Source organism: Syngnathus floridae, chromosome 2 (genome assembly GCF_059516105.1).
Source record: "Syngnathus floridae isolate MCC-2025c chromosome 2, RoL_Sflo_1.0, whole genome shotgun sequence".
Taxonomy (NCBI): Eukaryota; Metazoa; Chordata; class Actinopteri; order Syngnathiformes; family Syngnathidae; genus Syngnathus; species Syngnathus floridae.
In genome coordinates this window covers 26,350,578-26,362,834 of record NC_142414.1, presented here as the reverse complement: position 1 = coordinate 26,362,834, position 12,257 = coordinate 26,350,578, and the positions used below count along the sequence as shown (strand labels likewise).

The 12,257-nt window shown below is 42.0% G+C and overlaps 3 protein-coding genes across 10 annotated transcripts; 1 reads left to right on the top strand and 2 right to left on the bottom strand.

The window, feature by feature from the left end:
- The first annotated feature begins 170 nt into the window (after positions 1–170).
- On the top strand, positions 171–4,434 carry mdh1b (malate dehydrogenase 1B, NAD (soluble)). 2 transcript variants are annotated; one of them, XR_015854714.1, is made up of 9 exons: positions 171–332; positions 734–846; positions 918–1,052; positions 1,126–1,268; positions 1,353–1,521; positions 1,596–1,935; positions 2,011–2,152; positions 2,979–3,358; positions 3,448–4,434. XR_015854714.1 is itself a non-coding variant. In XM_088363971.1 (9 exons), exons 1-9 carry the CDS (start codon positions 311–313, stop codon positions 3,432–3,434), a joined length of 1,452 nt encoding a protein of 483 aa, XP_088220097.1. In that variant the 5' UTR covers positions 171–310; the 3' UTR covers positions 3,435–4,434. The 2 variants fall into 2 exon arrangements, 1 of the variants encoding a protein (XP_088220097.1); XM_088363971.1 differs by having other exon boundaries at positions 2,979–3,154; positions 3,223–4,434.
- On the bottom strand, positions 3,516–8,537 carry retreg2 (reticulophagy regulator family member 2). The gene is made up of 9 exons (XM_088363949.1): positions 8,213–8,537; positions 7,763–7,866; positions 7,119–7,149; positions 6,865–6,994; positions 6,698–6,782; positions 6,473–6,610; positions 6,310–6,398; positions 5,929–6,064; positions 3,516–5,392 (listed from the first exon to the last, which is right to left on the bottom strand). The coding sequence occupies exons 1-9, from the start codon at positions 8,464–8,466 to the stop codon at positions 4,650–4,652; spliced, it is 1,710 nt and encodes a 569-aa protein (XP_088220075.1). The 5' UTR covers positions 8,467–8,537; the 3' UTR covers positions 3,516–4,649.
- Positions 8,538–9,243: 706 nt separating this feature from the next.
- On the bottom strand, positions 9,244–12,002 carry prkag3a (protein kinase, AMP-activated, gamma 3a non-catalytic subunit). 7 transcript variants are annotated; one of them, XM_088364020.1, is made up of 13 exons: positions 11,885–12,002; positions 11,787–11,823; positions 11,619–11,719; positions 11,465–11,546; positions 11,341–11,399; positions 11,065–11,110; positions 10,897–10,951; positions 10,697–10,823; positions 10,464–10,629; positions 10,343–10,380; positions 9,727–9,873; positions 9,509–9,667; positions 9,244–9,408 (listed from the first exon to the last, which is right to left on the bottom strand). In XM_088364020.1, the coding sequence occupies exons 1-12, from the start codon at positions 11,900–11,902 to the stop codon at positions 9,551–9,553; spliced, it is 993 nt and encodes a 330-aa protein (XP_088220146.1). In that variant the 5' UTR covers positions 11,903–12,002; the 3' UTR covers positions 9,244–9,408; positions 9,509–9,550. The 7 variants fall into 7 exon arrangements, with proteins under 7 accessions (XP_088220146.1, XP_088220137.1, XP_088220155.1 ...); XM_088364011.1 differs by having other exon boundaries at positions 9,244–9,667; XM_088364029.1 differs by having other exon boundaries at positions 9,244–9,667; positions 11,065–11,104.
- Positions 12,003–12,257: the final 255 nt, after the last annotated feature.

The following is a 12,257-nucleotide window of genomic DNA, read 5'->3' as shown; positions in this document are numbered from 1 at the left end:
GCTCGAACGTAACGAAAAAAATATATATTTGTAGCAACCTAAAAAACATTTTCCTTCCAAATAACATACAACTAATTAATTGTAGATTTTTAAAATCACTATAAAGCCACCTTTTTTCGTCTTAACGTAAATGTATATTTTTCTTTTTTTTCTGTGTCGTTTCAGTCGGACTCTTACACTGTTGAACGTTGTGTTACCTAGCAACTTGGAGCACGATCGAAAACAAAGAGCTTTGGAAATCATTCCGTTATGCTCAACGTTGCACCGCCATTTCGTCGTTAAGACCTTATAACCAGAGTCTTCTCATAAAATGGCAAAGTTTGTACTGGCTGGTAAGTTTATGAATGTAGCTTGCAAGTTTCAACCGCTCACGTTCACATATTTTACTGACATTTCATGTCCACTAGGGGTCAGCAACCTCAAAACTTCAAATAAAATAGTCAATATATAATTAAGATCTTCATGTACAAGTCCAACTTTTAAATAATAATAATAATAATAATAATAATAATAATAATAATAATAATAATAATAATAATAATAATAATAATAATAATAATGTTATAGGAGCACCATGATCTTCAAATTGTTAGTTATTTTCCAAAGTCAGGGTTCACCACAGCAGAATGATAGTGTGCAGAATTGTATTAACTCCCCTCTAATATCTTTTGATAAAATTCAATGTAATCTAAATCTAATGTACACGTAGATACACTTTGATGTTTTCCAACAGGCCAAACGGATTGTCCATATTATGCCAAAGCGGAACTTTTGGCTGACAGATTGCAGCGTTCTTTACCAAATTTCCAAATTCACAAGATCTCAATCCTTCCAGATGAATGGACGGTAACCTTGGTCATTATTCATATTGAAAATTGAGTTTTGGGCATCTCGTTGATAAACTCGCTGGTCTCCAGGACTGGCTACAAGACACATGCAAAAGAAATGACTGGAAACACGAAGAGTCCCCGCTGGTATGGAGAGAATTGGTGCATCAAGGAGGCAAAGGGATGTTCTTAGGTGGCTTCAATGAATTTCTGGAGCACTGTCAGGTTGGCCTTCTATTTAACTTGTCACGTCGTAGAGCATGTTTGTAATATACGTGGCCATGTACCTTCATATCAGAACTACTACAACATCACATCAGACATGGCTGAAGAAATGATGGAAAGTATTGCTCAAGAAAACCTTGAAACCAAGATCAGCCTCATTAAGGAGGCGCAGTATCATGCCAGTCTCATCCAACCCCTCCACATATGGATCAGCAGGTGAAAGAACCCCAAAAAGTTTCCACAAGAAAGAATTCGGTGCGTTTAACTTACGATGACTCAACCTTCTTTGTGCTTTGCCAGCGCTCTGAACCCAACGTGCAATATGCTGATCCCCAGTCTGCTCTCTGCTGAGGGGTTGTCCCAAGCCTCTGTCATCAGCCTCCATCTCTTGGATCTGAAAGGCAATGAGGAAGAACTGCAATCGCTGAAGATGGAGACAGAAGATCTGGCGATGCCTTTGCTTCATCAGGCAGATCATTTGAATATAATGAAAACATTTGTTTTTTTGTGACCTCACCAATAAAAGCAGTTATCTGGCTTCAGGTGACCATTCACACTGATCTGGAAGAAGCTTTCCACAAAGCGGAGATCATCCTCCTGCTGGATGACTGTTTGTCTGAAGACAATGATACAGAAGATGGGCAGCAAGGACAGAAAATAAAAGCAGTGGCAGACCTGTACACTGAATATGGACGATTGATTGAGACAAGGGCCAAAAAGGACGTGAAGGTGATCGTGTCGGGCCGAGCGTTTCTGAACCTCCGATGCTCCTTTCTACTGAAAGCCTGCTCAATCGACAGCCATCGCTTCGTCGCCGTTGCGACTCAGCTGGAGAATGAAGCCAGAGCTGTCATCGCTAAAAAGCTCAAAGTGAGGACTTCAGGTAACTAAAGTATTTTCGTTTTAATGCGCTCAACTCATTAACATTGCGAGCAACTTTGCCGTGTTCTGCGCTTAGAGGTGACGGACATCATTGTTTGGGGAGATGTTGGAGACATCTTCTACGTAGATCTCCAGAGGGCAAAGGTTTTTAATTATGATGGACCAACCAAAGGGCCCCCTTTCTTTTTTCACCCAGTGCTGGAGATTATCTACGACAGGTCAGTAAGGAAACAAAAGGATCATCCCATTGTTGAATGCACATTACTATGGAGAACAGACATAAAAAAAAAATCAAAACATTAAATTGATAGTTAATTGTGTTAGTATGTTAATTTTTTAAAATTTATTTCTGGATTTACTTTATATTTTTTGCATTCATTTTGCGGCAGGTTTTGACAAGAACATGACTAGACTGGGGTATGTTTTTTTTTTTTGGGAGAATTACATTTTGCCATGAGTCTGAGCTAAGGTAACCCATAAGTGATTAAACACACAGACTCACACTGATTGAGCGAGCAAAGAACATAACATGAAACTTTGATGGTAAGAAAGGGCCAGCAAATGGCCCTCAGACTGCAGGTTTGAGAACCCTGCTCGAGATGGCTGGAAACGTTTTCGTAACAGGGCTATTATGTTCAACTTCAGAGCAGAGTTCCACTTAAAAATGTGAAAAAGACATTTTTTTAACATTTACAATGAAGATACCAACAAAAACTTACCCCTTAAAAATTGAAATAGAACTTATTCAATCGTACATTTAATTAAGATGTCATCAGAGAGAAAAAAAGACAAAAATGAACTCGGTGGCATTTGACAGAAAAAAATTGTGTTTGCATTAACACAATTTTTTTCTGTATTGACAGATTATTTGAAATCTCTTCAGATGAACACAAAACAAACTCCAGTCATGAAATAACTTTTTTTTATTGATGCACTTGTCATTAGCAGTGGCATTAAACTGCTCTTTCCCATTGGCCAGGGTGGGCAACAATGATCAACAAACGACATAACGCACTTTCTATACTATTTACATTCTTTTTCTAGGGAATGGCTTGACAACAACTTCCAAGACATTGTGCGTGGTCAGCAGGCAGCTGTAGTCTCAAAGACCTGCCACGGAGCAGACATGTCAACTGCCAACGGGATCCTCACTCTCCTAAAGGCATGGAACAGGACCTCTACTTCCAGTCAGGTGTTCTCTGTGGGGGTCTTGTGCACAGGTGAAACTTAAAAAAAAAAGTAGGGGACTATAGTTTGCTCACTTCATGAACCTTTGGGCAACTTGCAGAACATTCCGACATCCCCGGCGACGTGGTCCTATCGGTGCCAGTGACCTTCAAAGATGGCCACTGGTCAGTTGCGTCCGATGTATCTTTTGGAGATGATCTGAAGCAGAGACTTGATCTTTCTGCAAGTAAACTCAGGCAAGGAAACTTTTTTTTGTGCTTCTTAAAAAACAGCACCCCCCCTAACATCAACATCCCTAATAATGTAAGATGAATTTCCTTCACAGGGAAAAGATGTCAGATGCCACAACAGGTCAATGAAATGCTTGCTCAACAAATACATTTTCGAGCATCATGCTTTTCAGTTTGTTCTTTTATTCTCTCACGTGACAATACAATAAAAATCCTTGCCTGGCCAAACGCATATTTTGCTTTTGATAGTCTCAAGATGTAAAAGACCAAACTGATTAGTTTATGGAAAAACCAGAGCTTAGAAAATAGATTTCTTTTTTAGCAATCTTGTAAGCACGCTACCACCAAACACAAATTAGTCTGCTAATATGTTACCAATTGTTTTTCATTGACAGTTTGCTTGTATTGAAAATGTCTTCCTCTCATTCGATCATTTTAAAGAAATGGACTTTTACCTGAAACATTCACATGTATCCCCCCCCCCCACAAGATTGTGCAGCAGTGTTGTTTTACATGCAGAATATTGCGGAATACTGTATACAAATTCCGTTTTTTTTTTTAAATATATATCATTTCTACAATATACACAGGGAGGCTGGTAGACTGGGAAGTTAGTACAAATACAGTTCACAAGGACAAGTGTGGAAAATGAACACAACGCTGAGAGCAAATTTGAGATTTGGATGCTGAGTGGTTAAAAGCATAAACCTTTTGACCTTTGAACCCGACAATGGTTAGTACATGTGTAATGCATGGCATGCAATGTACTCGTCGTGGTGAGTCGGTGAATATGAATGACTAGAACTTGTAGCAATGCGAATTTTCATCAAGCGAGATTTGACTTGCCGAGCAAAGCTACTTACGTGTGTGGGTAGAAATTTTTTTCCAACACAGTCAAAGTTTCTGTTTCCAGGCAACAAGTGAAAGCCACTCAATGTGCCCAATTAAAACTTTGTCACCAGTCAAAATCTGAATTCCCAATCTAATAGTTAATTGAAATAATTTCTAGGGCATACTCACTGCATTGTAGTCCTAATCTCTGTAACAACATCTGGACAGACATCTGCTTCTGACAGCAGGTTTACTCAACGAGGGGGGGGGGAGGGGGGAATTTGCTTACAAAGCAATTTCACCGCGGAGATGCCAGATGGGAAACGCTGACAGCTCATGCTGCCGTCAGGCACCGACAAATTGATGAACCTTTTTGGATGTACTGGTGTGTATGATGTTATTGTAATGGACACATTAAAAGCAAAACACATTGGATTAGACAGGGGGGGAGGGGCCAAACGGGAAGCTATGACTGATGCTGCGGAGGTCCTGAGGCTTCCCCTACCAACAGTCTTTCAGGGCTAAAGTCCAGCTCCTCATCCGCTTGCTCGAGTTCACTTTGGTCCAGAAGCTCAAAATCCTCTTCCTCGGTAACGACCAGTGTATCGTCGCGTACGTCATCACCGGTGGCGCTCTCTGTGGTTATCGTCTCCAAGTCCTCGTCGGGTACCGTCGCGGGGCTAGCGGCGTCAGTGGGTTGGGCGAAGGTCTCCATAATGCCTGGGGGGGATTCATGAGGGAGGAACTCAGCCAGGAGGGGCTCCTCGCTGGCCTCACTGGAGCGTAGCAGCGCTGACAAAGTGTTCTGCACCACAGTGGAGATGGCTGTGCTCACAATTTGCTCACTTAGGGCCTCGAGTGAGCGATGTGCACCCTGGTTAACGGCAGCGCCCTTCTCCTCTCCTCCCTGACCCGATGCTCCTTCTCCTGTGGCCACCTCACCGCCAGGTGGTCTCCCGTGGCCGTTGAAGTGAGTGTTCACAAAGTGCAGCGGGGATGCTAGGTGCTGGATGAGGAGGCTGGCGGGGCTCAAGGCTTCAGCCTCTGCAGGGGCGCTCGCCTGCGACCTTTCACCTTGGCCCGGGCCTTGTAACGGAAAGCGGAGGAGGTTGTGCTCCAAGGACGGAAACTCTTCGACAGAGGGAAACTCGGGCAGATCTCGAAGATAGGACTCTTCTGGGTCACTGTGTAAACTCTGCTGATCCAGGTCTGAATAGAGGTGACAAGTCATGATCATTGAAGGGCATTGCTGTGTTCCAGAAGATCACACCACAACCAACCTAGTTTTTGTCTCAAGAACCTTCAAATTGAAAAGCCACGCATAAGAGCCACATCATGCTAAATCAACTTTTTGGGCTTTTAAATCGCTAATTCCCCATTCTCTCATCATTCCTGTTCATTTCTCCTCCGCTAAGCCCCACCTGATCCAAGAAAACGACTGAGTTCCTCACATGTCCAGTTTCTCAGAGCAGACTGTTCTGATTTTGTTGCATCAAAGAAATGATTCAATGTTTCCGTGTGACCTCTTCAATGTATGAGTCATTCCTGTTTGCTGCATTAAATGAGCTTTATTCCATGTAATCGCGAGATGTCCTATTTTGTGAGCGGTCGCTGAACGCACCTTGAGTCTACTAACAAACGTATGCGAGAGAAGTCATTAGACCGCTATTGACCGATTTGAACCCGGCCAGCTATTTCTACACTGGTGGAATTCCAAGTGTCACTTTGACGCAAGTAACGTTTACCTTCAGAGACATCCGTCAGTTGGGGGGTCGTGGCTCTGGACACCGAGAATCCGCCGCTCTCCAATATGGAAGCCTCCTCGTCAGACAACTCCGAGTCAGTGATGGCCATCGCCAGGGCCGTCGTCTTGACATCCACCTGAGCAAGACGACCACAGTGATAAATTGATACATACTGTATCTCCCGCGGGATACGTTACGGAACATCTCAGTGATAAGGATGGATCTGCAGATATTTTGAATTTTATGCAAATTCTGCGATTGGTTGTCAGTCTATTTGCTGATAGCACAAAATTGTTCTCGATTTGTTGCTAGCTGCTTATTGGGAAAAATAGTAACCACCGTTTGATCGACACTATGGAGTCGATGGAGGGAGGCCCATACCGTTGGGGCAAAACAGGAGAGCTCCTCCTCACTTTCGCTCTCCGTTTCGGCTCGTGGCTCATCACCCTCCTCCACCTCTTTCTTCACCTCTGGGGAGCGTTTCAAAAGGTCATTTTTAAGACACACGAAAGCCACAACCAGGCAAAAATAGAATGATGCTCACTCCTCTTGTCGTGCTTGCGGTGCTCGGTCTCTCCCTTCATGCTGTAGTCCAGTTTCATCAAAATGGGCTCCAGGCCGGTGTACATCCGTTGGATCAGTTCGTGGTACACCACCAGTGGCCACAAAATCACACTAAGACCTGAAGAAATTCAAAATGGAGGGGAAATGAGAACTGCGACCGACTTAGAAAATCAAACGGCATCACAAAAGACAAAAGTCGACTCACCTAAAATATAAAAGATCATGATTCCCGGCACGTAATGTCCGACAACTGCCAGTGCAAAACAGCCGCTGCACATCATGGCGCAGAACTAAAAAATAAAATTACACGGAAGTGATAACGCGACTGACTGTCTCTGAGAAAATCATACGAAACTGAAAAGTGTGTTTTACCTTTCCGTGATTCTGTCGTTTGTACTGTAGTGTCTCGTGCAGGAACAGGCAGCACGTCAGGTAACTTTCCGCTAGGTGGTGACTGAGCTCAGGAACGCTGAGCAGACGCTGCTTGGTGCTCATCGATTCGCTGTGCGCACACACACACAAAAATAATATTTGTTTTCTCTCCGGTTTAAATGCTCTCTATTATTCCATGAAAACACACATAAGGGTATTCAGTGGCAATCTTTCCAACTGCATAAGATACATACCTTTGAATAGGAGAAACCTCGACCCGTGGAACTAGAATAACAAGAAAAACACAAGTTTAGATTCATAGATATTTAAATTGCAATAAAATAATACAGTATTAAAATAGTTTCTTTGTAATATTTTGTTCTGATTCATGTTTGGTTTGTGGAATATGAGTTAAACAGGCAAAATCCACCTGTTTTTTTTATCCATCTCAGGGGCGGCCATTTTGACACTTGCTATCTACTGAAACCTGTTAAGTAATATTCGGTTGCACGGCAACATGCAATGAAAATAAAGATTCATTCAAAATCGAAAAAGTATCATGTAAAGATACGGTTAACACACCCTGAAGAGATGTGTTGGTTACATTTTATTAATACAGTGTGATTGCATTTGCCATTAATCTGCGCTTTATAATCCGGTGCACTTTATAGTGCGGAAAATACGGTAATGTAATTCTTGAATCGAATCCGCTACTACCAAATTGTGATACAAACTGACTTATAGTTAAATAATGAACAAGATGTTGTACGCAAAGACAAGCCTTATTTTGCTGTGACTTTACAGCTACTGGACAAATATGGTTGGCATTTAAATTTTGTTTTCCACGTTCATGACATTTTGAGGCTGGAACTCAATCAAAAGGAAGACTTTTTCTTACCAGGGACATTGAGGAATTTGGGCTTCCATCTCTCCAGCAGCATCAGCCCGAGGAGGGACACGCTCAACAGGAAGAGCGGGCGCAGGGAAGTGTACGATAGGAGCCTGGGAAGGGCACACAATCAACACAACTTCCATGAGATTATTTACAGAGGTATCCTTAGCATCATCGCAGTGACACAAGGCCCACTTTTCGAGTTGAACCCCCGTACAGAGCAATAAAATGGAGCATCGGGACAGATTATTTGATTCATGTCGAAGCAGTTCACACTCCAATCGATGTGGAGTCGCCACTTGAAACAAGCGTGCTGCTAGCATTCGGCTAAAAATCGGATTAGCCGTCTTATCCTAATATTCATACATTGGCGGAAAGATCGTACATTTCTGCAACATGAAGGAGCCAGCAAGGTTGACAGTCGTCTCGGCTTGGATGGTCTCGATGAGGCCTTACCAGAATAACGTGTTTAGCGTGAGCGCGACCGAGATGCTGTACAGCGGCCTCTCCCACACCAGCAGCCGCTGAAGCCACAGCAGCACAGGCTCGTACGGCAAAAGCCAGTCTTGAAGGAGCTCCCGCAGTTGCTCGAGCTCCGGGTTCCCTTCGCCGCAAGAGTGCTCCGATGTGCCGCTGGGAAACAGGGACTCCAGGCCTACCGAAGAAGGTGTGACGGAGGGGCTTCTTCGTGACTCCTCGGCGCTCGCCATGTTTCTTTGCGCCACTTTGTTGTGTTGTTTTGGAGATCACGGGGTGTATGGCGAGATAAGGGTCAAGTAAAACATTGCAAACAAACACAACCTCTCGGTGCACCTTCAAAATAAAATGAAATTTAAGCCTCTTTTTTATGTTCGTTTTTTAACAGCAATTTAAGCCGCTCTAATTTTCAAACGTAAAAAAAATCACATTAATATAATGCAGTTTGATCCAAAAAAGAAAATGAAAAACGACAACAAATAATATTTAATGTAATTGATTATTTTATGGATATTCCAAACGGGTCAATTTTAATCTGAACAATAAAGGGCGAATCAGCCCTCAGCAACAAAATCGAGACAATCAAACAACTTTATCAAATCGGGTATGAAAAAAAACATTACAGCCGTCTCAAATAAAAAACTTCCGGTGAAATCTGGCAGACAGGACTCGTCATGCGCACGCGTAATTTAGAGTAAAAAGTCACGTGATTCATTGTTTACTATCTGGATAAGATCAAGTCTACCACCCTATGGACAAATATATTTTGGCATGAATTAACTGATTTGATGTTGGTGACATACACTAGATGTGTTATTAATGTATTTCCTTTTTTTTCCATTTTTCAATGAACTTATAAAAGATCTGCTATCCTTTTTGGATTCAAATAAAAGGACAGCACAAAACTGTTGAACAAGAAACCAACATAGTGCAAGAACTCATCCTGTACATTTTTACATTAAAAAAATCTAAATCTAAACACTAGATTTTCTTAATTATTCTCATGCCCATCAAACGGACAAAATACTTTATTACAAGCATCTCAACAATGTGTTCAATATAGAAAATGAGCGACACATACTGATCAAATTGATTAGATGTAGTCAAAAGAAGACAAGTTGTTCTGAAACAACTGCACAGCAGCTGCATTCATCATCTCATTCACACTGTGACTTCTGAAAGACATCAAATGTTCAGAAGAAAATCCAGACACTTTTTGTATGCCTGAGGCTTCAACTCGATAGTCACTAGTTTACGATGGGAGGATGGGCCTACCTGCCTGGGAAGAAGGTGGCATCCTCCACAAACCATATGCTGCTAGGATAAAAGGGTCTCGATACCCGCTGGTGTTAAGACCATAGCCTGAAGGAGGTCGGATAGTGAGATGATGCCCCTCACCACATCAGCTCTGTCCACGAGCACCAGGCGGTGGACCTGCCACGTGCAGAAAAATATGTTTTTCTAGTCGTCATGCAGTGGAAGGACACACCCACCTCAGCTGTGACAATGCGGTCTATGATGGTCTCCAAGGTTTCATCTGGATAGCACTTGATAACACCCTCCACGAAACACGTGCGCCTATTGACAGCTTCCAGCATGGTCACGTCCAGATTGTTGTACGTCTTCTGGGCTGCCAGGTTCTTCCGCCCGACGGTGCGCCAACATGGATTGCACGCACAATCAGAGTGCAACAGAAAGTAGCAGAGGACTTTTGCTTTTTCAGGGATAAAACGTCTCTGATGTACCGTATTTTCCGCACTATAAGGCGCACCTAAAAACCTCCAATTTTCTAAAAAGCCAACAGTGCGCCTTATAATCCGGTGCGCCTTATCTATGGAGCAATATGGATTCGTGGATGAGGACTAATTTATCAAAGTAAGCTTTACGTGTTTATTTTGTGGGTTGTGTGATATTAACGTTTGAGCAACGTTGAGTTATTGTTTTCACTATTTTGAGTGTTACTATATTGTGATTGCATTAACGTTTGAGCAAGGTTGATTTATTTATTCTATGCGCCTTATAATCCGGTGCGCCTTATATATGGACAAAGTTTTAAAATGGGCCATTCATTGAAGGTGCGCCTTATAGTGCGGAAAATACGGTACTTACAATAACATCAAATCGGGAGTAGAGTGCCACCACTTTGCCTGGTTAAAAAAAAAAAAAAAAAAATACTCCCTGGCATATTTCATCATATCATTTGAAATACACAGTAGACCGAAAAACATACCGTTTTCATCTACCACCGGAAGAGCCGACACCCTCCTTTCCACAAATATGTCGAGAGCGTCGTAAAGTGTTGCTGTTTGCTGAACAGTGGCAATATTCCGGAAAGTTCCGATTCCAATCTCCTGAACCTGCTTCTGAACGAACGCAGGCTTTGGAACCTTATCTCCCTGGAAACATAGCGCAATTAAATCACATGAGGTAAATATTAACGATGAAATATTCACTGATGCTTACAAATATATGGAGGAATTTTAGTATCCTCTTGTGCGTAAGAATGTGCAGAACATTGCCGGATATTGGCTCGATGACAGGCAGCCTGTGGATCTTGTGTTTGAGTAAGGAATAGATGGCATCGAAGAGACTTGGAGAAGAGAAAAACGTTATCGGGCATGGTGCAAAGTGAGATGAACCTCAACAATAAGCAATCTTCTCACCTGGCATCTGGCGAAACACTGATCATAAATGGATAGGAGCACTTTAAATAGACATCTAAACAAGAGGAAGCAAAAGCAATCTTAGACAATGGACACATAAAATCATGAATAGAAACTTTTATGGGTCTCTGGTGCGATATGTTGTTTCCACTTGTTGCAATGACTCACCTCTCCAGGTCTCAATCTTGTGATTTTCCAGCTCATACATCTGCACCTTGGAACAATCAGTTTTATATCATCAAAGTGGTTATTTAATCGTTTAAATGATTTGTCGTTATTACCATACAAAAAAAAGTAATTTCCAAAAATGAGGCTAATTCCTGAAAATAAAAGCTATTTATCTGATTATATTCTCCATCTTTAACAAATTAAAATGTTTTCAGTCAAAAATGAAGGAACTGTTCCATGCTATTCAGTACTAATTAAAATGATTTCAAATCTCACCAAAGGGGATTTGTAGTAGCAATGAATGATGTTGATGAAATCTGTAATAGTCAGCATACCTGTGAGCGAAGAAAACATGTTAAATCAATGTATATAGATTTTTTTTTTTTTTGAACCACCTTACCCACAAATCTTTTCAACTTGCTGTCCCATAAAGGAGCCGCCCTCAAGTTGTTTGCCACCAGTGCAAAAAAGGCCTTTTGCACCTTGAAGACAAATAAATGCAGTATACGGACATTTTCTGGTGCTTGCAATTAAATAAATGAACAAGTACTTACTTGTAGCTTGGTATCAAAAATGATCAATTTACAACTAATTGGAATGGCATCATAGCAGCAGTGGCTCTTCATGAAATCCAAGTAGACTGTGGAATTAGCCTCTGGTAGACACATCTTGCTTATTCTCGCTTGCGTTCGAACAAATCTGTCCCCGAGTCAAATACTTACCATGCTTTGGTATCAGCCCCTTTGTTTGGACCGAACCCTAAAACACACATATTGTTAAAATGGACAGAAAGTTCCAACGCACAAAACATGTTGTCTACCTGCGACGAAGCCTCCATAATTCCGTCGCGTCCATTGAGAAAGAAGTTTTTTCAAAGCCAACAAATGCACGACGCTCTGAAGTCCTCGCTCGTTCGCTCTTTCACAGGAAGAGGTTGGAACTATTTTAGGACTTGTGCTTTGGCAGATGTCAAGCACAAGGGGGGGAGGGAAGGGAGGCCTCCACTCCAGGCAAATCATTCCCACGTACGATACTGTGGCGTATACATTGCAAATATAAATTACATTTCTTGGAGCGGTACAACAGCGGTTTATCAAATTGTCAGGAAATATATCTGGATCTTATCGTAAAAAAGAACCTCGCTCGGGTCAACTTTCGCGAGTAACTACAATAATTAAAAATTGTTTGGTCAC

Excerpts from the sequence above, each read along its gene's own strand:
- mdh1b (XM_088363971.1), top strand. The coding sequence starts at position 311 with ATGGCAAAGTTTGTACTGGCTG. Across the intron at positions 1,936-2,010 it reads GCTCAAAGTGAGGACTTCAG|AGGTGACGGACATCATTGTT; the intron begins GTAACTAAAGTA and ends TTCTGCGCTTAG. Across the intron at positions 2,153-2,978 it reads CTGGAGATTATCTACGACAG|GGAATGGCTTGACAACAACT; the intron begins GTCAGTAAGGAA and ends TTCTTTTTCTAG.
- retreg2 (XM_088363949.1), bottom strand. The coding sequence starts at position 8,466 with ATGGCGAGCGCCGAGGAGTCACGAAGAAGCCCCTCCGTCACACCTTCT. Across the intron at positions 7,867-8,212 it reads ACGCTAAACACGTTATTCTG|GCTCCTATCGTACACTTCCC; the intron begins GTAAGGCCTCAT and ends TGCCCTTCCCAG. Across the intron at positions 6,995-7,118 it reads GAGGTTTCTCCTATTCAAAG|CGAATCGATGAGCACCAAGC; the intron begins GTATGTATCTTA and ends GTGTGCGCACAG.
- prkag3a (XM_088364011.1), bottom strand. Across the intron at positions 11,400-11,464 it reads CAAGTTGAAAAGATTTGTGG|GTATGCTGACTATTACAGAT; the intron begins GTAAGGTGGTTC and ends CTTCGCTCACAG. Across the intron at positions 9,668-9,726 it reads ACCGCATTGTCACAGCTGAG|GTCCACCGCCTGGTGCTCGT; the intron begins GTGGGTGTGTCC and ends TGCACGTGGCAG.